General features: G+C 33.5%; 2 protein-coding genes across 2 annotated transcripts in view; one reads left to right on the top strand and one right to left on the bottom strand.

Moving 5' to 3' along the window:
• Positions 1-11,065: 11,065 nt before the first annotated feature.
• On the bottom strand, positions 11,066-20,302 carry LOC110813216 (CASC3/Barentsz eIF4AIII binding protein). Its single transcript, XM_088220534.1, has 12 exons — positions 19,221-20,302; positions 16,063-16,165; positions 15,748-15,956; positions 14,794-15,647; positions 13,422-13,533; positions 13,153-13,275; positions 12,224-12,279; positions 12,067-12,124; positions 11,871-11,941; positions 11,692-11,772; positions 11,483-11,570; positions 11,066-11,373 (listed from the first exon to the last, which is right to left on the bottom strand). The coding sequence occupies exons 1-9, from the start codon at positions 19,772-19,774 to the stop codon at positions 11,914-11,916; spliced, it is 2,097 nt and encodes a 698-aa protein (XP_088076660.1). The 5' UTR covers positions 19,775-20,302; the 3' UTR covers positions 11,066-11,373; positions 11,483-11,570; positions 11,692-11,772; positions 11,871-11,913.
• Positions 20,303-26,416: 6,114 nt separating this feature from the next.
• LOC110811995 (mannosyl-oligosaccharide 1,2-alpha-mannosidase MNS1-like) overlaps positions 26,417-27,765 on the top strand; it is a 43,346-nt gene continuing 41,997 nt past the window's right edge. Inside the window, exon 1 of the mRNA XM_088220569.1 lies at positions 26,417-26,743. Coding sequence (XP_088076695.1) covers positions 26,585-26,743 — 159 coding nt within the window. The 5' untranslated portion in view covers positions 26,417-26,584. The remainder of the gene's footprint in view (positions 26,744-27,765) is intronic.

Genomic DNA, 27,765 nt, shown 5'->3' on the forward strand with positions numbered 1-27,765 from the left:
TGGAGTGGGATGAAGAAAGATATAGCAGAGTTCATTTCTAAATGCCTGATATGCCAACAAGTGAAGGTTAAATGTCAGAGACCAGCAGGAGTACTTCAGCCCTTTCCGGTAGCAAAATGGAAATGAGAACATATTACCATAGATTTCGTAGTGGGTCCACCTAAAACAAGATCCCAGCATGATGTTATTTGCGTTATTGTTGATAGATTAACTAATTCTGCTCATTTTTTAGCTATCAGAGTAGATGACCCACTGGACAAATTAGCCTACTCTATATCAGAGAGATTATGAGATTGCATGGAATACCAATCACAATCGTCTTTGATCCAGATCCCTGCTTTACTTCAAGATTTTGGACCAATCTACAGAATGCTATGGGGACCAAACTATCCTTTAGTACTACTTTCCTTCCTCAGACGGATTGTCAATCAAAATGGACAATCCAAACTCTAAAAGATATGCTACGAGCATGTGTCATTGAGTTGTAAGGTAATTGGAACGATCATTTACCTCTTATTGAGTTTGCATATAACAATAACTATCAATCCAACATTCAAATGGCACCTTATGAAGCTTTGTATAGAAGACCCTATAGATCACCTATTTGTTGGGAAGAAGTTATAGAACAAAAACTAGTTGGACCTAAATTAGTGGAAGAAACTATAACAAATGTGAAATTGATCAAGAAACATCTTATGATAGCTCAAAATAAGCAGAAAAGTTATGTCAACAATTGAAGAAGAGATTTAAAATTCGAAGTAGGCAACCAAGTATTTTTTAAAATCTCACCAATTAAAGGTATTATGAGATTTAAGAAGAAAAGAAAACTCAATCCTCGATTTATCAGACCATTTGAGATATTGGATAGAGTGGGAGTTTTCGTCTACCGCTTAGCATTATCACTTAAGTTAGCCAACATACACAATGTCTTTCATATATCGATGTTGATAAAAAATATCACACAGATCCATCGCATGCACTCTGATATGAACTCCTTGCACTTCAAGAAAACTTATCCTACATTGAGCTTCCTGTGCAGATAGTGGATCATAAAAAAGGATATTACGGTCTAAGGTAATCTCCGTAGTAAAGGTATTATGGAAGCATCATTCGACTGAAAAAGCCATATGGGAGCTAGAAGAGAAAATGAAGGCCAAATACCCACATCTGTTTATGATTACTGGTAAGTCCAATTTACAGGACCAAATTTCTTTTTTTAAGGGGGAGGATGTGATAGCTTAAAAATACCTCCGAGTTAATTTATTATATTTAATTTAATCTTTATATATGTTTGAAAATATATAATAAAGTTAAACACATAGTTTAGAGTCAAACAAAAAAATGACAGATAAGGATGAAGGAGCTAGAATAACCATAAAGAGGCATGGAAAAAGGTAGGAACCTTTTAAATGAAGTGGTAAAATAAAAAGTGGTAACTATTAGATAAAATGACATAACAGAAAATGACAACTTTTAGATGAAATAATATGTGAAATGTGGTAACTTTTAGATAAAGTGACATCACAGAAAGTTATAACTTTTAGATGAAGTAACGTGTAAAAAGTGGTAACCTTTTAAATGAAGGGACATGTGAAAAGACCATTTAGATAAAATGGCATGTGAAGAGTGATAACCTTTTAGGTGAAGTGACATGATGAAAGGTAATAACTTATAGATGAAATGGTATAATAGAATGGTGGCAACCTTTCTCTCGTAACTCCCCACTCCTATAAATAGGGGATAGGAGAAGGGAGAAAGAGACATTCTGAATGAGAGAAAAATAGTGAGAAATGTAGAGATGAAGGAAAAAGATGGAGTACGAAATGTGTGATTTTTTAGAGTACTTTGAAGTTTTAAATAAAAATCTTGAAAAAACTCTGCTAAATTTGGGAGAGCGGAGAAAGAGGAAGAGAAGAGGAATAAGGCTCACGATAAAAAAGAAGTTATGAACGGTTAGAAAAATAAGTTTTTTCTTAAGTTTTGAATTTCGGTTTCTCTTTGAATTTTATGATTAGTTTGAATATTGTGTTGGATATTTTTTAGTCAAGAAAGTGACCAAAAATAATCCTGAAATTCTACCAAATTTTTTAGAGAAAAAAATCATAAATAAAGTCATAACTCTGTCGGAATTAAAACAACGACTGCTAAGGACCTAAGATAAGTGGATATTATGGATTCATAACCTATGTAGTTTTGAAGTACTTTACATATTTTTAGTATAAAAATGTGCACATGTTTAATTTATCTTATGTATTTGCTAAGTAAGTATTTGTTAAAATTTTACTTCGATATAACTGTTATTTCGCTTTGTGTTTTTGAAACGTGATTTTGATATATGTGCATCACTCATTATGGAAATAAGTTATTCTGAAAGCACATGCATTATGTTAGGTTTCAATCTGGTTGTACATAACCGTTCCATATTCAGGTGTATTGGCAAAGTGATAAGTGTGTACCTATACATAACCGTTCTATATTTGGGTGTATAAGGAAATAGTCTGATCTGCGTGCCCTAACCATTCCGTATTCGGGGTATAGCAGTGTTTCAAGGTACTCATGTATGTAGTTCTGTATTCGGGTACATGAAAAACTAGTGATAAGTATTTGTACCTACGCATAATTTATGGTAACTGATTGATCATCTATGATAATGATGAAGTATACAACATGTATCTATTTTCTTATTTGTGTTTTCGTTTTTTGATTCGTGTATGTTTTATAAAGACTATATGATATATATTTTGTTGTGTGTAAAGAAACAATATATTACATGTATTATATTGTGATTTCATAATATCACTTACGAGAATATTTTATCTCACCCCTATCACCTTCCAAATACTGAAGGTACCGCTACAGAGTGAGCGGTGACACGGAAGAAATTTCTGAAGTTAGACTCTGATATTAAAGTTATTGTTTCGTACTTTTGCTTAGTAATGTAAGTAAAGAAATTTAGAGTCTCGTCCATATCTTTATGTTTACATTTAAGAGATGTAACGCTTCTGCGACCCTTTTATTATTAATAAAGTTAAGTTATTTTACTTAATTCGAGTGTATCTTATTTAAGTAAGTATGCTTCATTCATTACCCTATAAGATAGGATGTGGTCTGTGATAAAATGAGTAGAGGTGTGATTATCAGCATCCTGTTGCTTCTTCTTTTCATGGCTATGGAAGCTAAAGTTGACGAAGATTACTATCGAAGGTATTCGAGCAAATGCTTGGGTAGATTCCGAGGGGCTTGTTTATCTGCATGTTTAAACCAATGTACGATAGATGGTCATGATCAACCCACAACATTTTCGTCATCTAGTAATATGTTCTTATCAAATATTGCTTCAATAATATAAATTAGTTGATAGATCGTTTAAATATCATCAGTTTATTTTTAAAAAATTTTAATAAATTATATAAGCCTAATTTAAAGTTTATTACTCATGTGTAGATAGTTTACTAACTAATATATAACCTAATAGATCTTTTTTTGTATGTATTTTTTTATTCCTTCTCACATCATTTTTCTTTTACTAATGGTTGTGTTAATAATACCTGATAAATGTTATAGATCTTAAAGCCAAATGATGTTCGGCATCTTCCTGTGAGACATGCAAGAAAGTTACTTAATATATATAAAATAAGTACATTCATCATTTAGACGTGTACTTTTGTTATACTATTAAATGAATTGGGTTTCTTTTTTAAATTTTTCATATTTTTGAGTTACAAATTGTTGTTAAATTGGTTTTAGTTAAATTTAATAGTCTATTTTATACTAAAAATATGACATATCAATCTCATCTAATTGCACCAAGTATGCACAATTACTAAAAATATGACTAAATTGATCACATAGGAGCTTTTTTAATTTTATCCCATAGTTTATTCTTTAAATGTTTAGAAAAATAAACATTATTATCATTGTCGTTGTTGGAGAAAAAGAGAGAGAGAAAAAAAACAAATCAAAGAAAAGTGAGGTAAAAATGAGAGAGAGAGAGAAAAAGATGAGAAATAGAAAAAGAAAAGAAGAGAGAGATGAAAAATAATTCAACCCAATAAAGATATGATTCTCCTTTTTAATTTATTTAACTCATATTTAATGCCTAGCCTCTTTTTCATTTATCCCATTTAGCTTGACCCATTTATGTTTCAAACAAAACCAAAAACTTATTGATAGATACAGTTATTGATAGTTATCTTTTATGATAATATTGTATTTATCTTATATTGATAGTTATCATTCATGATAATATTGTATTTATCTTAATGATAATATTGTATTTATCTTATAGTTGTTTGTAATTATCACATATAGAACACTTGTTGTATTAATACATTCTAATTGATACGTAAAGGAAGTAGAGAGAATTATTCCATAAACTTTTTCATGGTATAAGAGCTCCTATATTTTTTTTTTGTCTTCATCATGTCTCAAAATTTTGAATCTCCTTCTCAAACCACACCAACAACAGTCACTCATCCTTCCTCTTCTCAACCTTTACAGTATCCTTCTCATCCATTCTTTAGTGTATCAAATATACGACATTATGTGAATGAAACACTGACCTTCATTAATATTCTTCTCTGGCATTCTCTTATTACTCCAGTTCTTTAAGGTTACGACGTGTATGGTCATGCAGATGGCACCTCTATTAAACCACCCAAAACTGTGACTCAAATCGATGGCTCTATTACTCTCAATCTTGATTACCATTTATGGAAGCAAGTTGATTCTCTAGTACTTTTTTGGATTCAAGCCATAGTCAGTACAAAAATTCTTTACAATTTGATCAAATCGAATATCTCTTTGACAGCACGAGAAGCATGGACAAATATAGAATCATTGTTCAAAGATCAAGCGTATGCTCGCTTATTATAGTTGAGGGTTAAATCTTACAACACCACAAAGGAGAGCCTCTCTATTGACAATTACTTACAAAAGCTAAAAGATATCTATGATTCTCTAAATTCCATAGGCCACACCATTACTGAATCTGAGTGCAGATTTTAGAAGGCTTGCCCATTGAATATGAAAATGTTGTTATCAACCTTAGTAACCAAACTCCCTTACCCTCCTTCATTGAAACCAGAGCTGCACTCTATTTACAAAAACTTCACCTCCAAAATATATCCAAACGAAACACTTCAAACATCAATTTCTCACTTACCACCCAAACAACCTTGGTTGCCTCCGGACGTTTAGATTTTCAACCCAATCGAGGGCGTGAATGTTTTAGCAACCAATTTAATTCCTCTCCCAGGCCTTACCATGCTTATAACAACAATACATCTCACTTCCAAAAATTTTCATGGAATCATGGAGGAAAAGGCCGTGATCGAGGACGAAGTTATTGAAATTCATCTCACCCACAATTCAATTCACCTGGTGTCCTTGGTTCTCGGCCTCTCATGTGGTTTCAGCAACATTTCACCAGTGTTCAGTGTTAACTATTCAATGATTTTCATATGTGACGAGCGCTTGCCCTTTAATTTATTGTGCGATGCAACAGTTTTTCAAAAATTCACTTATGCCATAAGACCATTTTATAAAATCTTTTGTTGTCACCCAACTTCAAGGCCCATCTCCCTTAGCATGGATACTCGACATAAGTGCTACATCACACATGACCAACATGCCAGGTAATCTATCCATGCTTTCGGCTTACAATGGATTTGATAAAGTAATTTTTGGAGATGGTGAAAAACATGGTATCACTTATGTTGGCCATACCCAATTACTTTTATCAAATTCAATGTTCAAGTTAAACAATATTTTTGTGGTTCCTAGTTTAACTAGTAATTTGATTTTCGTTAAGAAATTCACTAAAGATAATTCTTGGTCAATATAATTTGACCATTTTAGCTTTTGTGTTAAGGATCTTCATATGTGGATACCACTTCTCAGTTGCAGTATTCCTAAAGATAGCTATGTGTTTCCTTCTGATTCTATTTTGAATTCGTTGCACCATACTAGTTTTCATGTTGTCAGTTCTTCTTCTATCCTATGTCATCGTAGGTTTTGTCATCTTCAAGCTCCAAATTCGTTTGTTTTTTCATTAGTTTCTAGTTTTCGTAAATTTAGTTCTTTAAATAAATTGTGTAATGCTTGTCAATTAGGAAAGCATCATCGTCTATCTTTTAATTCTTTTCATGTTTGTAGATTATTTCCTTTTCATCTTATTTATTCTGATGTGTGGACATCACCAATAAAATCTTTTAGTGGCTTTAAATACTATGTGGTGTTTATGGATGACTTCTCTAGATTTATACGTTTATTTTCTATTAAAAGTAAAAGCCAGGTCTTTGAGAAATTTTAGAATTTTCATCGCTTTATTGTCACCCAATTTGGTTGTTATATCAAAATTTTGCAATGTGATAGTGGTGGAGAATTTATTACTAATAATTTTAAGACTTTTGCAGGTCAACTGGGGCTTCATATGCAATTTTTATGTCCCTACATGCCCCAACAAAATGGCACTGCTGAAAGGGTGCATAAGACTTTGATTAGGACTATTCGAACTATATTCCTAGAAGCTTCTATGCCACCTGAGTTTTAGGTAGAAGCAATAAAAATGGCAGTGCATGTTCATAATTTAACTCCACGGCAATCACTGAAATATTTTTCTCCAATAGAAAAATTGATGGGCAAGAATCCTGACTACAGTCATCTACAGATATTTGGCAGTCTCTGTTATCCAATTAACGGCCAAAGTAGCAAGAAAATTAAAAGCAAGATCAGTTCCATGCTTCTTTATCGGATATTCAGATAATTACATGGGATACATATGTTTTGATCCAAAGAGAAAGGTGGTACATCTCTCTAGCCATGTTACTTTTGATGAATTTTGATTTCCTTTCAATTCTTTATCTATCAAAACTGATAAGTCTGTTGGTGTTCCTAATTTTATCCAAACACTACCTCCTTCTCCTACTCTTCCTGAGTTATCCATCACAAATGCCCAGCCACCTGCCACAAGTGGCCTGCCTTATGCCACTGTCGACTAGCCCCATGCCACTTCAACCCATCCTCATCCAAAATCAGCTTCTGCCTATGACTCAACCACCTCGCCATTACAACCTGACATAACGCAACAAGATGTTTGCATCCGCCACTATCGCCCCCATCTTTATCTACACCAGCCAAACTACGAACAAATCCTACCAAGCCGAAATAACCCAACCAAAAACATCCCATGTTAACACATTCCGAAACTGGTAACAGCAAACCTAAAATGCTTAAATCTCTAATTGTTCACCAAACCCACTCTCACCCAAATACCAACCTTATCCCAAAGGAACCAATGTGTTTACAGAGGCAAATAAAGATCCAAATTGGAGGAAAGCAATGTCTAAAGAATATAATACTTTAATGCAACAACAGCTGTGGAATTTAGTCTTGTCCCCTTAGGATGTCAATATTATTGGGTCAAAATAGGTCTTCAAAATAAAAGTAAAAGCTGATGGGCACTTAGAAATATATAAAGGCCGGTTGGTGGCCCAAGGTTTTGCTTAACAACAGGGCATTGACTATAATGAAACCTATAGCCCGACTGCAAAACCCACAATGATAAGGACGTTACTTTCATTGTTATTTCACATGGTTGGCATGTGCATCAACTTGATGTTAAAAATACTTTCTTGCATGGACATTTACATAAAGATGTTTTTATGAAATAATCCAAGGGATTTATTCATCCAGATTATCCAGACTATGCTTGCAAATTGGAAAAAGCTATTTATGGGCTCAAGCAAGCTCTACGGGCTTGGTTTGAGCGTTCATAAGTTTTTTAAAATTGTATGGATTTATTTGTAGCTGAGCTGATAGTTTGATGTTTATATTCAAACATGGGGCCGACATAGTCATCATTTTACTATATGTGAATAATATCATGTTAACATCATCTTCTTCTTCTTTGTTGCAACATATTATTGGTTCTTAAAACTGAATTTGCTATGTCTGACTTAGGAAAGCTCAATTATTTCCACGGCATACAAGTCACATACAATTTGAATGGGATGTTTCTGGATCAATCTAAATATGTCGAGAACTTGTTGGAGAAATCTGGATTGCAGTATTCGAAACCAATTGAAACTCCAACAACATTCAAACATTCATTAAGCTCATCATTGGACAGCCTATTATTGGATGATCCATGACACTATAGAAGTATTATAGGGGCATTACAATGCTTAACTTTTACACAGCTTGACGTATCTTATGTCGTTAATCAAGTGTACCAACATATGCAAGCACCAAGAAAAGTTTATCTACAAGCAGTTAAATGCATCCTTCGTTATCTCAAAGGGATAGTTAACTATGGCCTTCAAATATACGAAGGACACAACAACTCCTTAGTTGTATATTTAGACGCTGATTGGGCAATTTTCCAAGACATGAGACGATCGACCACTAGCTTTGCAATTTTCTTGGGCAACAATATTTCATCTTGGTCAGCTAAGAAGCAACCCACCGTCTCACGTTCCAGTGCTGAAGTGGAGTATCGGGCTGTTGCAAGTGTCGTGGCAGATTTGATGTGGATTGAACAATTAATACATGAATTGGATATTCAAATTCAACATTCGCTGGAGGCCTTTTATGATAACATAAGTGCAACATACATGTCCACCAATCCCATACAGCATGCACGCACCAAACATGTACAGCTATATGTCTATTTTATGCGTGAACGGGTGCTAGCTCGACAACTTCTTGTGTGTCATGTCTCCAGTAAAGAACAAATTGTGGACATCTTCACCAAATGATTGCCAAATAGTAGATTCCGTCAATTTTGTGCCAATCTTAGTGTTCTACCACACTTCGATTGAGGGGGGATATTGATAGATACAGTTATTGATAGTTATTTTTCATGATAATATTATATTTATCTTATATTGATAATTATCATTCATGATAATATTGTATTTATCTTATAGTTATTTATGATTATTACATATAGAACACTTGTTGTATAAATACATTCTAATTGATACATAATGGAAGCAGAGAGAATTATTCCATAAAATCTTTCAAAACTCAACCTAAAACCCAAATGTTAAAACTCAACCTCTCTTCTTTTTTTGTTTAAAAACTCAACCTCCCTTTTGCATGAATTAACCCATCCTTCTTTAACTTAGTTTATGTTTTAACCAAGACGACACAATTTTGGTTAGATATTAGGGTTTGAGATTTGCAATTAAATTATTGTGCATTTTCATTTTTCATGCTTTTAGTTTAGCTATGTCATGGGAATGATGGAGATCAAAGCACCATATATAAGCACATAGGATGAAGATTATAGAGGATGCAAACTAGCATTGAAGTGAGAGAGTTGTTCGTGCAAGATTTGCGACTACTAAGTGAGAGTCAGTGCTCGTTGGTCCAAATTCTAAGACAACCCAAGAGAGGGGTGAATTAAGCTTTTCAAAGTTTCTAGCTTTCAAGTAATTACCCAATCATATTTGTATATAATGTATGCTATAAGGTAAAAAAATTTCTTCATATAAGTATTTTCATTAATAATATGTGTAAAATGTATGAATAAAAGTGAAAATCTTAGTTTCTGTTCAAGTTTTCAATGATAATAATGATAATATCTATTGACAATAAAAAAAAAATATTTAGCTTTAGATAAAAATCTGAAAATATGTACAAAAAATATGGGGTAAAATGAGAAATCATGTATTATTGAGGAATATATATTAAAGATAAGTTTCAAAAGAGAAGAAGAGATATTACAGACACAATTTATGGGGATTCTATTTACAACTTGTGTCTACATCCTCTTTATAAATCAACTATTTATATTCTACTATTTTCTTCACATTCTTAACAACAAATTAGTTGCTCCTAGTGTCTAACTTAAAAATATATATATATATATATATATATATATATATATATATATATATAACAACAAAAATAGTACAAAAGTTATTTTTCTATTCAAAACTATTAATAATTTTTTATATTACTAATATTTTAGGATATTGTACAATCCAATTTATTATACAAGCATAAAATCTTTAGTTGTAGTGCTCACAGTTAGGGACTGAAAAATCAAACTATAACTGGTTGCTCAATCCAAACCAGATTAGTTATGGTCTAGTCCGACCCTGACCTAAACCCGAATAATTAAATTAATATAAAAAATTTAAAACCATCTAAACCTTTTAAAACCCCTCTTCCAGTCCCTACTCTCTGGCCACTTCCTCCTCACCCTGTTGGGCATTACTTTCTGCCTCCACCGTTCTCTATGACCCCTAGTTCTAAGATACACTGTATATATATTTTATATATCTTATATTCTAGAAAATACACTAGTTGGAATTGATTTGCAGGATATATATAAACATATATAATACTTTTTTTATTTAAGACGTTAAAAAAAATTGGTTTCAACTCAATTCTAATTAGACGGGAGTGACCCGAACATATATAGATTCCATCGTTAATCCAAAAGTTTTCTAATCTTCATCGTCACGTAAAGGGCAACTTTTCTTTTGATTAAAAAGTTTATGGAAGTCTTAATTTTGACATTTACCAAAGTAATGTCATCAAAATTAGTACACAAATCTAAAAAGTAACAAAGGGAAAAGAAAAGGCCAACTCATTTGTCTTTTGATTAAAAATTTATACACGTCTTAGCAAAATAATATCATCAACATACCATTTTTCTCCCATTTGTAATCCTAAATAACTAAAACTTCTTTTTCGTCATCTTTAAGATCCTTATCCAATATCAGACCTGCCCTCCTTTCATAATATGCAAGATATTAAAATATTATTATACCATGAAAATGTTATAACAAGAACAATTCGGATTTCAGAATATGCATACGCAGTATCTTTTATTATTACCGGCAGATCCATAAGTTCAATAGTTAAAAGAATCTCTTTTTAGCTTTTTGCCAAGGGAAATTCCAAATCGCAAGCTTCCAAGAATAGATATATATCAGCAATCCTCTGATCAAGTTTCTTATATCATTAGCAGCCTAGGGGACACATAAATCTTTGTATATTACGTATATACTTATATATGTGTTACTATATACCCAATGCAATCCGTCACTTACTGTCAACAACCCACTCAATTACATACACTCCATGAAAGGCTATAGGTGTCCATAAAACAAATAATGACAGCTGAGTCTCCTGAAAAGGAGTTTAAAGTATCTTAGATGCCAGGTTAAACTACTCAATCAGAAAGATAAGGTTCTCATGAAGAGTCTTTAAGAAAAAGAAATACATCTCTATAGAAATATTCAACTTCACCAAATCAAATAGCTTGCGCACAATACTTCTTGTTCTTTTCCCATGGAGAAGCCTGCAATAATTTGTAACAAGCTTCACTAATAAAACCAAAGCCACAAGATAAACCTGCAAACAACAAAAATAAAAGCACATTTTACAATGTTTCTCTAGGTTGTGTCAAACCTGAATTATTGAAAAAATTGAAACTACTGTATTCATCAATGCATATTCATACCGCAGATTTAGACATGGGACTCCCACCCGTCAAGCCACAACATGTTCTCAAATTGACTGCAGCATGATCAGGTGTTTGTCATATATAACTGCAAGAATGAGAGAGCAAGAGAGATGAGTAAGAAGCAAATAAGTACAAAATACTTCAGCACACACCTCAAACGAATTGAGAAAAAAAGTCAAACTTGATTCAAGAACAGGAATGACAACCTAAGATATCCTGGAACAAATTGCGGCCCAGAGTGTGCTCCAGGACAAAAGCTGGAGATCACAAAGGGCCTGGAACAAGGCCTGCATCACCAAATAATAGCAAGTTAATGAATTTAGAGCAGCTATTGGGCCAGTAAAAAAGAAAGAATATGAAGGGATGTTACAAAGAGAATATTTACCTTCATCAGCTTATTCAAACAAGATTGATGTTAACTAAGTATATCACTTGCTAAAGCTCATCTCCGAGTATCTGCATGCATACATAAGAGGCAATTCAAGATTCAGAAAATACATACACTAAGAGAGAGAGAAATAAGGTATCTGCCCCAGCAGAGATAAAGAATCCCTATAACAGATTAAAATATTCTAACTTACCTGCGAGGCTGCTTATTTGGGTTGTTTTGTCGCTGCCCAAATTCATCACTCACAAGCTCTGCAGAATGAGGAGTTGATCAAATTATCACATAGAAAAGATGTTTCTAATGGCATTTTGAAGACTATAGGGAACAAACAAAAGCCACATGACTGTTACCAGGTCTCTGGGAAGGCTTCCATTCATTATTTGATTTATTTGTATTATTCTCTTTGCTGCAAAAGAATAGTTACAATCATATCAGGAATAATTATTAAGTGCTGAAAAATCATTTCAGCAGCCAGTAACAAGTTAAACTACAGGCTAAGGCTACGAGATTCTCAAATTGGAAAGATACTTATTTCGTATAAGTCAAGCCAATAGGATGAACTAAACGAGTTCTGCACCATGAACTTTGTATTTCAAAGGAAGTGTGAGGAGAAATGGCAAAAAGATATTGGAACATCAATTTGGAAGAGACGATGGAAGCAGGAGTTCATTTTGGTCATGGTACTAGACAATGGATGTTTTTTTTTACCACCACACAAAGAAAATATTTTGTTGCGAAGTGTTTAATAAAATATTGCTTCTTTCATTCATGTATTGAATTTTACCAAAAGAAAATGACTCATTTAAAAAATTATTGCTTTTACCAAAAATTCTTATGACTTTTCGAAATGTAATGACTAGAGGAGCTACTGATAATAATGATCCACATAACAGAGCGGCGTTTTAATAAAAGTATCCAAGCAAGCAATAATGCAGCTAAATGTAAAAAAGGCAATAGCTAAATGGTAACATACTGTAATATTTACGTGGCACATGTAATAGATATGTGTCACCATCAAGCATGCTAGCATGCAAGTGTGGCACAATAAAGCTGATTATACATCATGAAGAAAAAACCAAATATTTAAGTTACTATGTCCTATTCTACAGAAACCTCTTTTATGAGTGGATCGTTAGACTATGACTTACTGCAAACCAACATATATCTTGTGCAACCTTGGTCTATCCAGAGTTAAAACTACAAAAGTCCCATTAGTTATTCAAATCCAACATCCAAATCTACAATTCTCAATGCTAATTAGGACAAATATGCTACAAACCTCGAGGATCCCACTGAAGAAGTCTGTCCAGATGGGCGAGCATTATAAGAACCATCAACAGCAATGTAAGGTGAACAATATGTAGCCCCCAAAGCTCCAGCAGCACCCGCCAAAACTGGTAGCCTAAGTATCAAGAACATATATATTATGGCCCCAATTGAACAAATACAAAAAGAAAATCAGTGGAAAAAAGAAAAGGAAAACAAATTAAGAAAAAATACATTTAGTGGAGCCAAAGAAAAATATCCTTTTACAAAGAAGTTGCATACCATGTCATTTCAGAATTTCCCAAACCATGTGGCTGTGCAACATATCCAGGAAATGCCATGCCAACAGCAGGAACCCCAAGACCACCTGGATGCTGACCTCCGAATTGCATAACTATAGATAAGCAAATCAACATATATAATATGTAAGCTGTAACAATTCAGAGCATTGGCAGAACCAAGACAGGGCAAGTAGGGGCAATGATCTCCCCTCCAAACTCTTGGCTCCAATATATATGAATAAACTATTATAGTTACATGACTTTCCTCTAACCAAAGAACATGTGTATACATATGGCCCTTGTCTTACATAGTAGTCTTACATATATAAGAAATGTTCGTACATGCATAAAGACTATCATTTGGAGAAACCAGAGAAGGGAAGGTGGAAGTGGAGAAGGGAATGATCCCCTTTCACCCTTGGCTCCAAAATATATGCATATACTATTTTATGTACATGTCTTCTATACCAAATATAATGTATATATTATGTATATATGACTTTTTGTAACCAAATATATACAGATATAGCACTCCCTACATGATACTTGCATACAGACATATTTAATATACATGCATGTATAAAGGATACTATATATGATATATGTTACGAAATATATGTTGAAGTTTAGTAAGTATTACATTTTTAATTTTTTATTTAATAATAAAATATTTGAATATAAATACAAATTACATTTTTACATGTTTGCTTATATATATATATTTATACATGTGCAAGATAAAATAGAACATAAATTGAATAAGATGTTTGCGGTAGAAATAGAATTAAATTCATTGCAAAAACACACTTAAAAATATAGAAGTTTTAGTACATATACTCAATCTAAATATTCTACAGACACTCAAAATTCTTTTTCCTCATAAATAAAAATAAAATAATACTTATATAATAATTAAATAAAATATGTATTTATAATTTAAATTGGGGCTCTGCCCTGCATCCCCAACTCTCCATAATAAACTACTATATTGACATAGTATTGCTCCCAACAAAAAAATCCTGGTTCTGCCACTGATTTGCGGGACTAATTTAGAGTTCAACAGAAGTTCTTTACTAGACCCCAGTGTCTCAGATACGTGGAAGAGAAACTAAAAAGAAATATATCTACCAGTCAGACAATACATTTGTTAATATCTGAAGTAACAGAGAACAAAAAAGTAATAACATATTCATCAAATCATTAAGTGTAGGCAAGAGACAAATTCAACTCCAATTAAAAAAGAATTAAAAAAAAAAGTGAAGCATTGCAGAAATTGGAATTAGAAGTCTAACCCCGTTTTCTTTCATGCTATTCCAGATAATTTTATTTCCTAATTTTACTTCTAAAATTAAAACGTACCCCGAAAATCTTACCTGGTAAAAACGCTGGAGTACCAGGGAAATTCTGATCGCTATGACCAACAGCTACATTCCCAGTTGCCCCAATAACCTGAGCGCCACTATAGAGAAAAGAGCCTCTTCCACTTCCTTGAATGCTGCCTTTTCCTTTTCCCACCAATGCACCCTTTGATTTACCTGTTTCAGAAGAAGATTCCACTTCTCCAGCTTCGTAAGAATTTACTGACAAAGCTGTCTTGGGTGGAGAAGAACTCTGAGATCCACTAACAGGACGATGGCCTGTCTGCTGACCACTAGATTGTGAAGATTGTTGGATCCTGTTCTGAACAGGACCACGCTGAACTGTATTTAGTTGTGCTGACGCGGTAACTCTATTGACTTGATTAGGAGGTGCAGCAGGCTGATAACTCATTTGTCCTGCAATAGTTGCACCTCTTCCCTGGCTCCTGGACTGGGAAAACTGAGTTGTGTTTGTCATTGAAGATCCAGAAGTTGACATTTGCAGATTGGTCAAAGTCTTCCCAGCAGCTGAGGTGCTGAAATCATCTATATACAACTTGTCCATGCTGACAGAATCAACTATATTTTTCCCTCTCACTAAAGCATTGGTTTGTGGCGCAGAAAGATTCTCATCAATAGCAGAAGTGCGAAGGCTCCTGGGTATACTTCCAGCCTGCATATCCCTTTTTTGTGTCAAAGTGACATCTTTATTTGAAGAGCCTGAAGGATAGAAAGGAGGAGATGCAGAACTCAAATTTGAAGCAAAAACTTGTTTTGTAGGAGGAATTGGGACAGATTCCGCATTTGTTGTGGGCGTGAAAGCTCTGGCTGAACTAGTCTGTGAAATCTTCTCAAGTGCCTTTCCAAATCTGACAATTTTCAGTACAAAGGATATTATCTGGATAAATCCAGCTTTTCATTATTTAAAGGCTACTACAAAAAAACATGCAATGTCAAACTTGTACTCACTGTTTGTTATGTGTAGGCAATGATTGACCGCTGTTCTTTGTAGCATGCTCGTACCTCCTAGGTCCTCTCCCTCTCACACTACCCTTCGGAGGCTGGTTGTGATTATTATTGCCATTGAATGCCTTAGACCTGTTTCCTCTAGGGTAACCATGATCTGGACCCCGATTTTTACCACGAGCTCGATAGCGACCTCTAGAGCTCCTCCTTCCCTGAATTTACATATGCAAAATGTCGATCAGCCAACCAAGTAATAGAGAGAAATGAAGATGATCAAACACATTTGTCATGCAAACAGCACATATGCAAATATTTCACCTCTTCATATTGTCTTTCCTGCAAACTCATTTCCTCAAACTTGTCATGCCCCCATTTTCTATCATCTTTGGACTCCCACAACTTTCGCCCACCATGAGTTCGCCTAACCAAAAAGGAAATCAGGTTCACAGAATACTACATGATATAAGCTATATGAAAGGAAAGAGTAATAAGATTAACAGTTTATACCTAAAATAAAGAGATATTGAGAATGAAAATATATAAAAATGAACAGCGACATAAGCATAGAAACTTAAAAATCAAACAGCCACCAGAACATACAACTTACTGGAGAAATCTCAATTTGAACTTTAATCAACAGTCATAGACATGTTGTAGCAAGCACCGGCTTAGGAAACAATAGAGATTCTTGAGGATGCAAGCATATTTACTAGGTCCAAATTCACTCGAATTATGCAATATCATCCAGGAAACAAAAAATGCTGTGCAAATAGTTCAGACCATCCTTTTTTTGGAAGTGTCTAAACTAAAACCAACCATCCTTCTATTAGAACCCCAACTATTGACTCGAACTAACAAGAAACATTTCAACAAGCAGACAAATACATTAAGATGCATACAGGCCACACATTATGCAGATCTCAAATATCAGAACCTTGAAATTTAAAAAGCAAATAAAAAGTACCAGGGGGCAAGTCCTTAGGTGGTAGTACACACTTTCGCTTTGCAATTTAGAGCTAACACTATATTAGGATTGAGGATGAGACAAGGAAAAGAAACATAACATAATACCATTCTTTTACTTGTTTGCATAAAAAATAAACAAGTTAAAATTGAAATGGTAAGCATCTCTCCATTTTCTGTGTCAAAAGAAAAAAGTATCCATCAATTTCCTTTAAACACTCATTTTCCTTTGTTTGGAAGAAAAATGATAGAAAAAGAAAGAGCTAAAATATTTTAATAACAATTTCCTTTTCTTTTCTTTCTTTAACCGTCAATCTTATTATTTTTTAACTAAAAGATAACATGATGATATTTTTATCATTTACTCTCTCCTTTTCGTTCACGTGCATAAATCAAACGAATACAACAACAATAATTTCATGTTCTTCCTTAAATTTAGTAATCCAAATTTTCTTTTCCTTCCCTCCAACTCCTCTACTGATTTTTACCCAAAAAAAAGGTAGGAGCCAATATTCTTTAGGATTTTACACTTGCAAATACTTTCTGATTTTACTTGTACCTACCAGCTCAGATGTGCTGCTTCTCCCGCTTTTCTGAAAGCGAAAACTCCACATCTAAAATAAAAGTTAATCATTTAACTGCTGGTCTAATTCAAATTAAAATTAATTGTCTACTTCAAGCTTGTAGAACCCAAAAGCTCCTTCCCATATGTGTGTTTGATGTGCTTTTTGAGCTCCAAATACAATAGCCAGTTGTTTCTCCACTGATGGATGGTTCAAAAGCATCTGGAAAAAATTTATTTGTTCCTCTTGTGCTTCTTGGCATGTTCTCCAGATCAAGGGATCTTCCTCAAAATTTAAACAACGGTTTCAATTGATTAAAGGTGTTTCAGATAAGGTGGTATACTTTTGGTTCTCTTCGGGCTAATGCCAATAATTTATAGGGACAGTACAAATGGATTGGAATGCTATTTTCTGTTGAGAAATCTACTTCATTCCTGCTACTTTTCTTCTTTTTTTACTCTTTTATTCTTATGGGAAATAGCTTATCTTCCCTTAGTTTGTAACTGTGTTCTCTAACTTAATAATATTTCCTCCTTTATAAAATAAAATCTAAGAGTGCATAATAATCAACTAAATATAGTAAAATTAAAACACAAAAGCACAAAAGATTACACTAAAATACTGAGGTTCACACAAAATAATAACACTAACTTTTTTGTTTTTAAGTCCAATATAAATTAATTTATGATTTACAAATTGAAAAGAATTAAACCTTTGGTTTGTTAACTGGCTATCAGTTGCCAAAATTCTGCAGAAAGACAGACAAATCGAGAAGAAACATCAAAAACCTCCAGGTCATAGTAAAAAGCGGTGGTTTCTCTCTGCTCTAATCTCTCTCTTTGATGGATTATTAGGGGAAAGTTGCTTAGAAAACGTGAATCAGGAAACAATTTCAATGATGGTGCCCACCAGCAGAACAGGTGGTAGAGGTGGCTGAAATGGGTTGAAATTTTTTTAAGATTTTATTTATTTTAATTTGTAAACCTAAAAGTCTAACTTGTTCAAACTAAAATGTAACAGTTTAAGCTGTCAATTTGTGTAAGCCTCAAGTTTTCTAGTATAGCTTTCTTCCAAAACTTATTTTTTCCACTCGTTTTCTCTTCTTTTTAGTCGTAGAGCGGCTGGTTTGTGTGTGGTGGGTGGGGAGAAGAAGATTCATCAAGGAAGGAATTTGGCCAGCAAGCATACAAGCATCTTTTTCATTTTTCCTTTCTAAGGGGGATAACTGAAGCGACTACCAGAATTAAAGAAGAAACTCATGCCAGTGAGCCTGACAAGAATGAGTGCCATGTTTTCCTTTCATATTTGATAGTCAAATAAAGTTGGGGAGATCATCAAGAATTTTTGTCATATTTCACTTTAATGATTTTTTTTACATTCTTTGTGGACTTAATCATGACTTCCTAGACTAATCTGTTCTTAAGGTTTTCCCATCTTCCACTTTCTTCCCATGTCTTGTGCACAAGGTTGCATTACTGACTTAAAAAGAAGGGAGAAAGTAGTCAGGAGGATGAAATGATAATCTAAAGACTTCAAAACCAGATATTATCCATTTCTTATGCATACGCAAACACACATGCATTTACCTGTCTAATTTGTTAAACCTTCCAGTGAAGCTTACTTCCTTGCATTAAGTTAACTAATTCTTCAATTAAAAGATCCACCCATCATCAACACTACATCAGCTAATGTTTGACAAAGAATTCTTTAACAATATGTTCACAAAACATGCTGTAAACAATTGGTGCAACAGACTTAGAAATTAGCATTGCACCCTATTTTCATATTACCCAACAGCAAAAATTTTAATAATCCCGGTTTCCAAATTTCTTACCAAATTTAATGAAGTATGCAACCAACATAAGAAACATTGCAGATTCCACTACTATAGTTATACGCCCAATCACTTTTGTAATATCGCTTGCGGAATGAAAAGCATAAATGCCTTACCTATGTCGACCACCAGCATTGTCCCTAAATCGGTCATCATGCATGTAAAAAGCTCCAGCAGTCGGCACAGCAAACGGTTCATTCTCCTTCTTCTCCGACTCTTCTGCCACATTATTTCCCACTCGACCGTCCACAGACTCTTTCAGACTTCTTATACCATCACCCTCGGGTTCTCTCGTTGCTGCAACCATGGTAGCCTCTGCCCCTCCAGCGCTAGCCCTCTCGTCATTCCTTTCCATGCCTTCCTTACCTTCGTCAACTTCCTCTTCATCATTCTCATCTTCCTCCTCTTCTTCTTCTTCTTCATCATAAATCTCCTCATAATCTTCATCTTCCATATCTAGTTCTTCATCGTCATAATCTGCCGCAGCACCCTGTCCGTCCGATTCATCTGAATGGATCGTAGCCCTACGATCCATCCTCGGTTTATCATCTTCCCCATCACCATTACCTTCCTCGTCATCGCTTGCTTCTCGCCTTCTCATTGCGAGCGAGCGCTTAGCCTCCTCGGGATCACTCTCGTACTCTACCTCTTCTTCACCAACTGCAGCCATAATTCTCCTCCCAAAGAGCGCCCAAGCAATTTCTTCCCAAAGAAAAATACAGAAACTCTTATAGCACAAACTTTTTCCTCAAACCGTAAACCAAACAGCAGCCAGAGAAAATTCCAGTCAATTTAACCAGAAAAATGCCGGAGCGCCAGAAAACTTGGCCGAAACGAAACGGGAAACCTGCGAGAGTCTTAGCCAAATCGAAACCTCAAAACTCCTTATTTCCTCATACATCAAATGCAAATTTTCCAAAACTTCACTCAATCAAACAAAATAGGCAAAAACTTGTCAGACACATATAAATTCAAGGAAAAGCCTTAAAACCCCGAAACTTCCTTGCCGACAAAACGCCAATCCTCGAAAACAGAATCCTTAATTACCTGAATTGGAGGAAAATTAGGGTTTAAAATGATAGGATCTACGGGTAGCGGTTTTCAGGAAACCCTAGATTTCTAGAAAGAGATCTTTTTTTTTGTGAATTTGGGGGTCTGTGGATTAAGAAAAAAATAAAAACATGAAGGCAGACATTGTTTGCCCTTTATACTCGACAGGGAAGAGAGACCACTTTTACGAGTTAAGCCGCCAGCCAATGGGGTTCGGGGCGTCAATGATAATTAACCGATTTGTTAGGGGTAATGTAGGAAATTCAGTTATAGGCTATTCAGTACGGTTTTTGTGTTAAGTTAGGCTCTGACATGGAAGATGCGTACTCGTCACGTGATGGATCCACCTTTACTCTCCAGAAGGACCCAATCAAGTTCGGCCAAATTCGCGCCTCGAAGAGAAAATTATGTAATTGTTTATTAATATACCCGTCAACAAATATTTTTATTCGAATTAAATTATGTAAAAAAATATTATAATTATAAAAAATAATATTTTAGAATTTTAAAAAATGAGATAAAAATATAAAGAATTATTATAAATTTAATTTAAGTATAAGATCTATGAAATATATAAGATATTGAAAGAAAAATAAACTAGAGTAAAAAAATTTTATAAAGCACATTATTTAAGGAATTTGAAGTGAACTATAAATTAACCATGTAGTAATGTTATCACATTATATAGATAATTGTTGTCTATGTTATTATTATTAGTTTTATTTTTATATATTTTAAAAATATTTAATGTTTATTTTGTAATTAATTAAAAATTAAAAATTATTTTTATAGTAAATAAAGTTATATAAAAAATTATTATATATATTATCATGTTAAATAGATAAGTATTATGCAAATTATTACATTATTCTTATTTTAAAATTTTAAATTATTCATTAATAATTTATAATTAAAAATAAAATCTATTTGTATACTTAAAAACTTTAACTATATGATTATTAGTCAAAATATCTTAATGGCTTATGTACGATTCACATTTTTTCTATTCAAACTCTTACATTACTTTTTTTATTTATTTTAGTCATATATTTTTAAATTTTTAAATTTATTTTTAACATAATGATTAAAAAAAATTCGTAAAAATATATACACATAGTTAATGACGTGACTATGCAATTTTTTTTGTAAATTTATGTCCACGTGATTGTTACATATACAACACATGGCACATCATATATATTTCTTTCTCTCATAGTACTATTATCATGCAAGTTGAATGTAAATTTATTTATATTTTCTGCTTTAAAATGATTTTTGTAGGGATAATGAGTGTGAATTATAAAACTTTAACGTAGAAAAAAGTGTTGATAAAAATAAAATGTATTATATTGAGATTGTGCTACAACAATCAAATATATGAGCATTTTCTTATCATAGTTTGATCACTATCTAAATCATATAATATTCCAAAAAAAAGTACAAATTTTATCTATGAGAAATAGTTTGCTATAATCAATTGCTTAAATATTCATTATATATTGAAGAAACTTTTTTTGAATTCCTATTCATTACCCATTAAGGAATTGTACATAATTTTTACTAAATACAAATTTTCAAGAGACAAAATATGTACAATGACGACTAACAAAAGTTCTTTTTTTAATATTAAACAATAAACAACTAATTTTATGAAATAATTGTGTATAATTTTAAAAAATAAGGTGATATACTCAAAAATTCTAAAAAGCCCTTCATTGTATTGATATTTCCAATAATCCTAACATGCATGTAATAAAAGCCTACAAAAAGTACTCAAAAGTTGAATAACCCTTGTATAAGGCCTTTTACTAAGCTCATTGTAAAAATACTTAAATAGCCATGCCACTCCCATATCAATTATCAAATCACTTATTAAAGGATTTTGATCACAATGTTTTATTGTTCCTTTTATCATGTGGTAAGTCACGATACAGAAAAGTACTACCATTAAAGAATAAAAACCAATACTTATTTGATAGGAAAAAATGTTATTGATTCGAAGCCCTCTAACTGACCATTAAAGCCATGTCACTACTAATCTTTAATATTTATTGTTTCGAAAATTTATGTACATTGTTTAACTTATTTTAATATATAAGATCTATTTTATTTATTATTTTTATTTTTTTAGATTAAAACTGTTAACAGTATTGATTATTTTACTTGATATTTTTTTTACTGAACATAAACAAATGAAATTATTATTATTTTTTTCATTTTAAGATTAATGAGGAATGTAACTCCAAATCGAACTGTCATCTTTAAATGATATTAATATGGCGACTAAGTTAAATACTTTTATTAACAAACGAATTATTTAATTTAAATGAAAAAGAGAAAATTATAAAAGGATAGGCATAAATTGTAACGACTCCGGAAATTAAAAGGAAATGTATAAATTAATTCTAAGTGCGGAAGTGAAATAAAATAGATTATGATTAACATCTCTTACACAATAACCAGAATGAATTAAACGTATGAAAAAATAAACTAACTAAAAGAAATAATATGAATGAATACTATAAGGAAAACTAATAAATTATTAGGCTTCTACTCGCCGTCTTCCTGCAGAACGGGCTCGGAAACCAAGTCCTCCTTATTTGAAATGGTTAAGTAAGGAGTGAACTACACTAGCCTAGTAAAAATATTATATTATCTCACTATCACAGATGTAAAGGTTGGTAGAAAACAAAACGACCAATGGAGCATAATTTATAACAAACTCATTTATCAATAATAAAAACATTTACTATCCACTTATCTCGGTGAGATTCATGAAAAAAACTTTTGAGAAACCATAACATCATAAACATCATAAGATCATGCACACTCTGTAACATAACACATATCATACTTTTGTATTTCAATCATTAGACAACAAATTTTCTCTTTTATCAGCCTATTAGTATCCATGGGGATCCATAGGGGGTCCCCGCTACACGTGAACCATTCACATTAATAACTTAATTTCAGAGTCGTCCCCATACCCCGTTTGGTATGGGCGCCAAAATCATAAACCTCAATATCCCGTCCGGTATGAGGGTGAAACGGGTCGTCCCCATACCTCGTCTAGTATGGGCGCCAAAACACATAAGGTCTCCATACCCCGTCCGATATGAGAGACCACATTCCCAGTAGGGTTCCCTATGGAACCGGTCTGTCTATCATCTCCCAGAATATCTAGTTAGGCTGTCGACATTATCAATTTATCAATTCACATATATTTTCTATTTTTCTTAATCTCAATTATCCAATCAAACATAAACAAGTAAACTAGTAATAGACACTAAATAAAGCAACACAACATCGGATTCACAATAATTTAAACCATAATAAATGAAACGTGATTCATGCATACGAAACCATAGAATAAACACATCAAGCACCATACTGCATTCAAAACTGTAAAATAAATCAAACAATACCTGACCGAAAAATACATCAGATTCGGACTCCATTAGCAATCTTAATTAATTATACATATCTATTAATTCATAAAATACCGCTTTATCATTTATTAAGCTTTAATACCGTGATATGAAATAGAGTGAAGGATCCTTACTTGTTTCGGAGTCTGAAATTGGGTTCTCATTGCGCCTACGGGCAGTCCCTAGATTCCCTGAATTTTTCTTTAAAAAATAAAACACACTTCCGGTACCTGTACATGTCCCCAAAAAACTTCAAATCAAACCCAGAGCCTTTTCGACCAATTTCAGAATTCCGGCACGGCAGCTCCGCCGTGCTCCGGTGACGGCGCAGCCGCTTGCAGTGGCAATTCGCTTCGGGTTGGTCGTTTTCGACTGAATTCGGCCAAACTTGCATTGGTTCATGTGATAAAACACCCCTAGGGCCCTCGGTGGGCTAAAAAATTCTAGAAAATCGAGACTTACCGGCGGTAAAGCTCTCGGGTACAGCGGCTCCTCCGGCGCGAGTTGCGATTTGGTGTTTTGCTCCAGTCAATCTGTAGAGAAAAAGACGGTGGTCACAGTGGTATAAAAATTACATTGAACGGCAACCGGGAAGGGCCTCATCGTAGGTAAAAATATAGAAAACCTGCAGCAGCACCGTTGGACTTCGGCGATATTTTTCGACCAATCAGCCGGTGGTTTGGCTCCGATTTGGCCACAGGGAGGTTCAGCATCAAAAAAGAGCCAAGGGGAGAAATTTTACCTTGTTTGACGGCCAAACAATCCTCCAATGCGGCGGCGGGTGGCGGCGGCCGGTTCCTCCGGTGGCTGGGTTGTCTTCTCCGGCGAAGACTCTGGCGGCTAGGGTTTGGGATTGGGTGTGGATGCGATTATTTATAACCTTCCCCCTTTTAATCTGAGTCGTCCATTATGATTTAATCTGGGTAGTCCGATCGCGATTAAATTAGAAATAAATATGGACCGTCCATCGCGATGCGATCTGGGCCATCCGTGTGTGATCAAATCTAGACAGTCCGCATGCGTGAGATCTGAGCCATCCATGCGCGCTTTTGATCTGTGTCTTCCGTGCGCGTAGGAACGGATCTGGGCCGTCTGATCGCGCGCAAGCGGATCACCCACGTGTCCCCATCCCGCGTGGTTTCCCGTGTCAGCATTCCTGCCACACGACCTGTCCTAGTTGGCCGGGGCTGCTGACGCGGCTGCTGACGTGACACTATTTTTTTAAATTATATTTTGACCTCTAGTTTTCAATTTTCTTTTCAAAAACACCCCAGAATCTAAATTTTCACCCCTTTTTTCCAAAATCAATTTCAATTAAATCACGAAAATAATTTTACCCCATTTTATTATTATTATTATTTTTATTTCTATTAAATTAAATTAAAACCTTATAAATTAATTTTTAAAATAAAACAAAATTAGATAAAATTTTAATAAAATTAAAATAAAATAAAAGAAGAATTTTGGGTGTTACAACTCTCATCCTTTAAAGAAATTTGGTCCCTCAAATTTGCCTCTTATTCTTGGTTGAACAAATGGAGATACTGGGTTCTAAAGTCTGATTCTAGCTCTAGGTAGCCTCCTTTGGCGAGTGGTTCTGCCACACTACCTTTATAAATGATATTTCCTGGTCGTTCATCATGATTTAATCTGGACCGTCCGCACGCGTGAGATCTGGGCCGTCCATGTGCGCTTTTGATCTGGGCCGTTTGTGCGCGCGGGAATGGATCTGGGCCGTCCGATCACGCGCACGCGAATCGCTCACGCGTCCCCGTCCCACGTGGCTTCCCGCGTTAGTGTCCTTGCCGCGCGGCGTGTCCTGGTTGGCCGGGGCTGCTGACGTGGCGCTATTTTTTAAATTGCGTTTTGACCTCCGATTTTCGATTTTCTTTTCAAAAACACTCCCAGAATCCAAATTTTCATCGATTTTTCTCAAAATTAATTTCAATTAAATCCTAAAAATAATTTTACCTCATTTTATTATTATTATTATTATTTTTATTTCTATTAAATTAAATTAAAATCTTATAAATTAATTTTTAAAATAAAATAAAATTAGACATAATTCTAATAAAATAAAAATAAAATAAAAGAAGAATTTTGAGTGTTACATAAATTACCTATAAAGAGAAAATTTTTGAAAACATCTTTAATAAATATGAGATCGCATAGAAATTAACTTATGAAGACATGCTTTATAATAGCAAAAATGTTACTAAATATATGATCCAAATATATCTACACATAAAAATAGTTGAGTATAAACTAATAAGGTTAAAATCATAATGGACTAACTTGCTACAAATAGTTATTATAATTTGGTTAACTATTTTAATATTTAATCAATATAGTTCTAATGCATAAGAAAGACCGTGTAGAACTTTTTTTTATTATAAATTATTGGGTCTTGAAACAAAAAATTGAGTGAAAATAAAACTTAATTTGTTTTATTAGTTAAAATAATTTTTTTAATCTAATTTGCTATCTTCAAAATTTATATTTAACTTAAATTACATTAAAAATTTTATTTAATTTTTTAGATATAAATATATCCATTATTTTAACGGTAAATAGATAGAAATAGATGGATAATAAACAATAATATGTATTTACAAATAAAACCAAAGTAAGTATATAGAAAAAATAGGCTAAAGAGAGTAATTAAACGGAATTACATAAAGCCCTTCCCAAATTTGCTAAACTCGCCGACCGTACAATGTTTTATTGGGTCAACCATGCCCAGTCTACTAAGATTTTTTATTTTGTTTAGTTTTATTTTATTTCGGGTCAAACGACGTCGTTCCTGCACGTGCTTAACTCTAGCTCCTCCGCGCGATCAAGGGAAGGGAAGTCGCAGACAGAGAAGCTTTTTTCTTCGTAGTTCCCAAATCTTACAACCACTTTATATGTTTATGTTCTAAATTTTTTTTTTCTTCTGCTTAAAGCAACCAGCTGTGTTTGTTCTGTTCATTAGATCTAAAATCTTCTGCTTGTTCTATTAAATGGGAAGGACCAGATCATCTTCAGGTTCAAGCAAATGGAGGTATTGTAATCCGGCGTACTACCTCAAGAGACCCAAGCGTTTGGCTTTGTTGCTTATTGTATTTGTTTTTGGCACTTTGATCGTTTGGGATCGCCAAACGCTCGTTAGAGAACATGAGGTACTTCGGTTTCTCTCTTATTGTTTTCTATTTTTTGTTCAATTTTCTAGACAACAAATTTTTTTGGTTTAATCCTGAATATTGAGAAGTGCTTTATTGGTTGACGAGATATCATCAGGCATATGATTCTTTAATTTTTCATGTTTTGTTTGAATGGTTTTGGAGAGACTTGTATATTTGTTTTTGGTTGAATTAGGAGTGTTTTGTTTTTCTCATCACAGATAAATTCATGAATTTGAAGGAAGATTCTCTCTTCGACTGTCTCTCTGTTTGTTCTTCACTCTCTCACACACACACAGACGCACACACACACACACACACACACATACTCTCTCTCTCTCTCTCTCTCTCTCTCTTTTATTTTCCTTTTTTCTTTTGAATGGATTTGGAGTTGGATTTTCAAATGGTTGATGGTGTGAAAGAAATTCTTGATTTTCATTTTTACAGAATATGATTATAGGTGAAGTCGGAAGTTAATTTTTTGGATTATTGGAGATTTTATGATTGGTAGCGTGATCTGCTATGGAATCATACTAAAATTCTTCTGAATTTGGAGGATATAGTCCAGTAGGTCGAGTGAGAACTGCTGATGTTCGTGTGCAGTTTTACTCTTTTTAGATTTACGCAACTGTGAAGTTATTTAAAAGGTCCATGCAGAAAGCAAGAAGTGTAACTTGATAATGAACATTATATTCTCAGCATTGCAACATCGTGGTAAATGAATATTAAAACTTTGCTTATAAGACACCATAGAGCCTTAGTTATATTCCTAATATTATGAAATATCTTAGTGAATGTGTTATGTTCCCTGGTTAAGGATAGTCATTGAGCGATTAAAAATAAAGTTGTCTTCCAATAAGGAGTTAATGCCCTTGTTCTTACTATATGAGCGGCCTATTTTTATATTAAGAGATTATAATTCATCAAAGGAAGCTGTTGCCTTGGAGTTTATTTGAAAAAGCTCAAATTTCGTAATTTGAGATAAATTCTGACTTGTTTTATTAGTAGTAAAAATATCTCTT

This window comes from Carica papaya, chromosome 5, assembly GCF_054855325.1.
Source record: "Carica papaya isolate Zhongbai chromosome 5, ASM5485532v1, whole genome shotgun sequence".
Taxonomy (NCBI): Eukaryota; Viridiplantae; Streptophyta; class Magnoliopsida; order Brassicales; family Caricaceae; genus Carica; species Carica papaya.

Coding starts and splice junctions, on each gene's coding strand:
- LOC110813216 (XM_088220534.1), bottom strand. CDS start 19,774: ATGGCTGCAGTTGGTGAAGAAGAGGTAGAGTACGAGAGTGATCCCGAG. Junction 16,166..19,220: donor AATGCTGGTGGTCGACATAG/GTAAGGCATTTA, acceptor CTTTTTGGTTAG/GCGAACTCATGGTGGGCGAA. Junction 11,942..12,066: donor CCAAATAAGCAGCCTCGCAG/GTAAGTTAGAAT, acceptor GTATGCATGCAG/ATACTCGGAGATGAGCTTTA.